A 4,416-nucleotide genomic window follows, 5' to 3' on the forward strand; every position below is an offset into this window, starting at 1 on the left:
TGAAACACATGCGCATTATTAACCCTCACTGCTTTCTCCTCCTTCCTTTCTCTATAGTTAATATTATTTCTATTATCGAATAACAGAAACAGGCTGAGTAGCACAACATTGCAGCAAATACTACATGTTACGTGATATGTATAATGTTCAGCTTTTGTGAATGTGAATTAATTCAAACAAATTTTCTACATACATTTTTTTTCTAAATTTTCTATGGTATGTCATTTTTTTATCTGGGGACTTGGGAGACCCATTTGAGGAAAATTGTTATCGAATGATAGTCCTGACAAAAAAGGAAAGAAACTAATTTTTGTTGTGTGACTCTTCTTCAGCAGCAAATCAGTTTAATTCTCTTTATAATTTTTCTACTTTGGAGGTAGTTTTGTGATTGCAACATTACCTGTTTTGTCCCTTTAGCCAGTTTGTGTATTCAGGAGAAATGTTCCTGTCACCATCATTTTCAAAATCAGAATCAAAATCTGAAATACTTGATTTATCACCAGGGGGAGTTTGGTATCTTACCCGATGTGAGTAAGAAAAAAAGAAATGTTAGCAAGCTGTCTGAAAAGCTGTCCAGTGCTTTATTTGGCCTTTGGTGCCTACGAACTTTAGGACAGTGGTCAGTGTTGCTGGAGGGGCTGGAGTGTCACTTATGGATGAGAAGACACAGATAGCTACACTCAGTGCGTGACCATCCTATGAGGTTGTTGTTAAAGGTCACCAATTCATTTTAATTAGCTTTATTTTAACGGAGATGTGTGTCAGATATATACATGTCTACAATATATGCATATTTACAATGTTGCTGGTCCCATCTTTGAACAATTTGTTTGTGTCCATCTCTTCACTCAATGTTATTCCACCTATATGTATTCAGTTTAAAAAAAAAGCTGAGGGTTTTCGGAAAGTTGACGTCATTTGTGAAAGATGGAGCTGCAGCTCGTCGGGATATCAAGGGCAGCTGTACATATAAAAAACAGGGGCTGCCACTCTGTTATTTCTGAACCAAAATAAATGGTTGAATTACCAGCGTAAATTCAATCCAGCCAAATATCTGCAGTGAGTGTGGCTGTTTGGTGGATATTAAAAATAAATTGAACAAATTATTGCTGTGTATTGCATTAACTCAAAGGTCACAACCCTTCAGACACAGTTTCATCAATGTTACATCAGTCTTCTCCAAAGGGAAGTCATTACTGCTCTGTTTCTACTCTCCAGGGGTTGTCCAGAGAGGTCTCACCTCTGGAAAAACAACAGTGTCTAATTGCTATCTAGAGGAATGGAAACCTAAGTGGACTAATGACCTCTAAGGAATGCGTTTATCTGTGATCGGTGCTGAAAACATTTGAACTTGTCAGTTGTGAGTCCTGTTGGTAAAATTATTGTTGAGAGATTTCTTGGCTGAGTAGATATTCATGTGAAAAATCTTGAAATTTTGTGAAATTGTGATATTTAGAAGAAATCTGAACAGAAGTTGTTCATGTTCAGCTCTTCAATCACATCCCAAGAAGGCAATTAGTTTTACAGCTAAATTGGATATCGTCATCACTCCCTGTGCTAGTTACTACAAAGGCTCCCCTCTCTCCTAAACAATACTCTGCTCGCCCTGTTGCAGTCTCCACACAAATATTTGGTCACAATTCAGACAAAATTTTAATCTGCCTGATTTTTCTTTGTAGGGTCCCATATGAAATAATCACATCTTCCTTCCAGCCAATTGGATCCTGTCTTTATTCAGGGGCAAAGAACAAGTTTGAGTCACTTCAGTGATCTCTACATGGAACCTTTGCTACTTTTGACGCCTTATCCGCCAAAGTTAGCCTCCAGTATTCTAACCTTATCCACTATTTTCAGATTTGCCAGTTTGTTCATACTCCTTTCCAAATTGTCCGCCTTAAACAGGAATAGATTATTCTGCAAATTCCTGTACATCTTAACAGTCTTATTTCAAATATTTATAATATAATCACATCACTTAATAAGGTGCCACTTGCTAAAATTAGGATAGAGTGGTAAGAAGAAGGGCAGCATGGCGGTGTACTCTGGTTTCCTCCCACCATCCAAAGACATCATGTTTGGGTTAGCTGGTGACTCTAAATTGTCCGTAGGTCTGAGTGTGAGTGTGAGTGGTTGTTTGTCTGTCTCTGTGTGTTTGTCCTGTGATAGACTGCTGATCTGTCCAGGGTGTACCCTAGTGCATTAGGTAGAGTAAATGGGTCAACCTCATGTGCTCACCTTGGCTTAATTCAGTTTAAGGTTCTTCAGTGAATTCATTATAGCAGAGACAGACGCTCTAGGATCTATTCTAATGTCAGTGAAACATGTGCACGTTGTCATATAGCCAAGGCCGACCTGGCCCAAATGTTCTGGTCCTGTAAGAAGTTGCATCACTTTTGGACCGCTGTATTCCGAATGTTATCTGAAGCTTTTAGCAAAGAAATACAACCCGGTGCTGTAATGGCAATCTTTGGAGTCCCAGCGGAGGGCATAGCGATAACAGATAAAATTAAAGATGTGCTTTCCTTTCAACTCTCCTTGCACAGTGAAGAATTCTGCAGGAGTGGAAATCGGCACATCCACCCACTGCAGGTATTTTGGATAAAAGACCTGATATTATTCCTTAAGTTAGAAAAGATTAAATATTGCATCGGGGTCAACCCAAAAATGCCATAAAATATGGGCTCCTTTAATATCTTGTTTTAAAAGACTTGATGTCCTCCCACAAAATTACAAATTGAGAATGAATTAACTTTGTTCTTAGTGCTATGGCTTTACGAAGGTATATAACCAACTTGTGTACTTTTGAATATCCACATTTATTCTATTTAATTTTTTTTCTAATGTACAATTTTTGTATAATGTTGAACATGTTGTGATGTTGTGTGCACAAACTTTTTCAATGTTCTTTCATTTTTATTTTACTTTATATATTTCACTTAAATAAATAAGGAAAATGATGCTTGTTAAATGTCTGAGGTCAAACCGTTGCTGCAGTTTGTCATTGGCTGACTGTAGCTGACTGTAACTGACGTGGGGGGCTGGAACAACACGCCCCTGGCCCAGGATAGCAGACAGGTTAGGATCAAGCTACCAGGGCAACCAGACCACAGAGCCCACATGACTTTGACCAAATGTGTATAAAAACTGCTCAGTGTAGTAAATACACGGGTGGGGCCTGCTCTCAGATAAGGTAACACCTATTTCATCAAGCAGAAGTGTTTCTTTGTAGCAGCATGAAAAATCTCTCTGAGGTGACATCTTTTTATCTGTCTGATTACTATGGGATGGAAAATACAAAGCCAGCCTATTTCTGCCTGTTCCTGATTATATATGTAACTATTATTACTGAAAATGTTGTGTTAATCGCTGTGGTCTATCGGGAGAAAAGCCTACATGAGCCAATGTATTTGCTTTTGTGTAACCTGGCTGTGAACGGTTTGTATGGAAGCTCTGCCTTACTGCCAGCTCTCCTGAACAAGCTGCTGTCACACTCTTATGAGATATCTCTACCACTGTGCCAGGTACAGATCTATGCCATACACACGTTTGCTATCACTGAATTCACAATTCTAGCAGTGATGAGTTATGACCGATACTTGGCCATTTGTTACCCGCTGGTGTATCATGCAATCATGTCACACAGACTTGTTAAACTCATTGTTTTCATGTGGTTTTACCCAATGCTGGCATTTTTTTCGCTTTTCATTTTCACTCTTCAGCTGAGATATTGTGACAGAACCATAGAAAAGGTGTATTGTATGAATTACTTGCTTGTGAGACTTGCTTGTACAGACACATTTGTTGTTAACATAGTTGGCTTACTATCTGTAGTTCTGTATACAATACCCCAACTTATCATGATCTTTTATTCATATGCACACATACTGAAGATATGTTTAATGTCATTCAGCAGATCTAGACTTAAAGCCCTCCGAACTTGCATCCCTCACTTGCTAGCGATAAGTAACTACTCTATCGGGTGCTTTTTGGAAATAGCACAAAGCCGATTCAATGTTAGCCACCTGTCTTATGAGGCAAAGTTATTTTTATCTCTGTACTTTTTGATATTCCCAGCCATCCTTAATCCAGCAATTTACGGTTTAAGTGTCCAAGTGATGAGAGCACAACTGTTTAAGATGTTCAGCAGGTACAAATGATGTAGGCCAGAGGGATGTTGTTATTGTACACTGAAAGAATGTCCGGCACAGCGACATGAGGACTGACGCCTCTGGGAAAAACATGACATAATCTCCTGTCACTCCCTGTTGTTTAATCATAATTTCTCCCTCATCACTAAAACCAGTCAGTGCACAGAAAATATACGGAGTGTTGAATTATTGTCATACCATTAGTAACTCCTGGAGCACCAGCAGACAGAAACTGACGCTTTTACTGGACATTCACTGTAAAGTTTCA

General features: G+C 38.8%; 1 protein-coding gene across 1 annotated transcript; it reads left to right on the plus strand.

Moving 5' to 3' along the window:
- The first annotated feature begins 3,233 nt into the window (after positions 1-3,233).
- Positions 3,234-4,157, plus strand: LOC115054674 (olfactory receptor 52D1-like). The gene has a single exon (XM_029519992.1). The coding sequence runs from the start codon at positions 3,234-3,236 to the stop codon at positions 4,155-4,157; it is 924 nt and encodes a 307-aa protein (XP_029375852.1).
- The last annotated feature ends 259 nt before the right edge of the window (positions 4,158-4,416 follow it).

This window comes from Echeneis naucrates, chromosome 14 (genome assembly GCF_900963305.1).
Source record: "Echeneis naucrates chromosome 14, fEcheNa1.1, whole genome shotgun sequence".
Taxonomy (NCBI): Eukaryota; Metazoa; Chordata; class Actinopteri; order Carangiformes; family Echeneidae; genus Echeneis; species Echeneis naucrates.

Bases quoted from the DNA above. Each gene is read 5' to 3' on its own strand.
- LOC115054674 (XM_029519992.1), top strand. From the start codon at position 3,234: ATGAAAAATCTCTCTGAGGTGACATCTTTTTATCTGTCTGATTACTAT.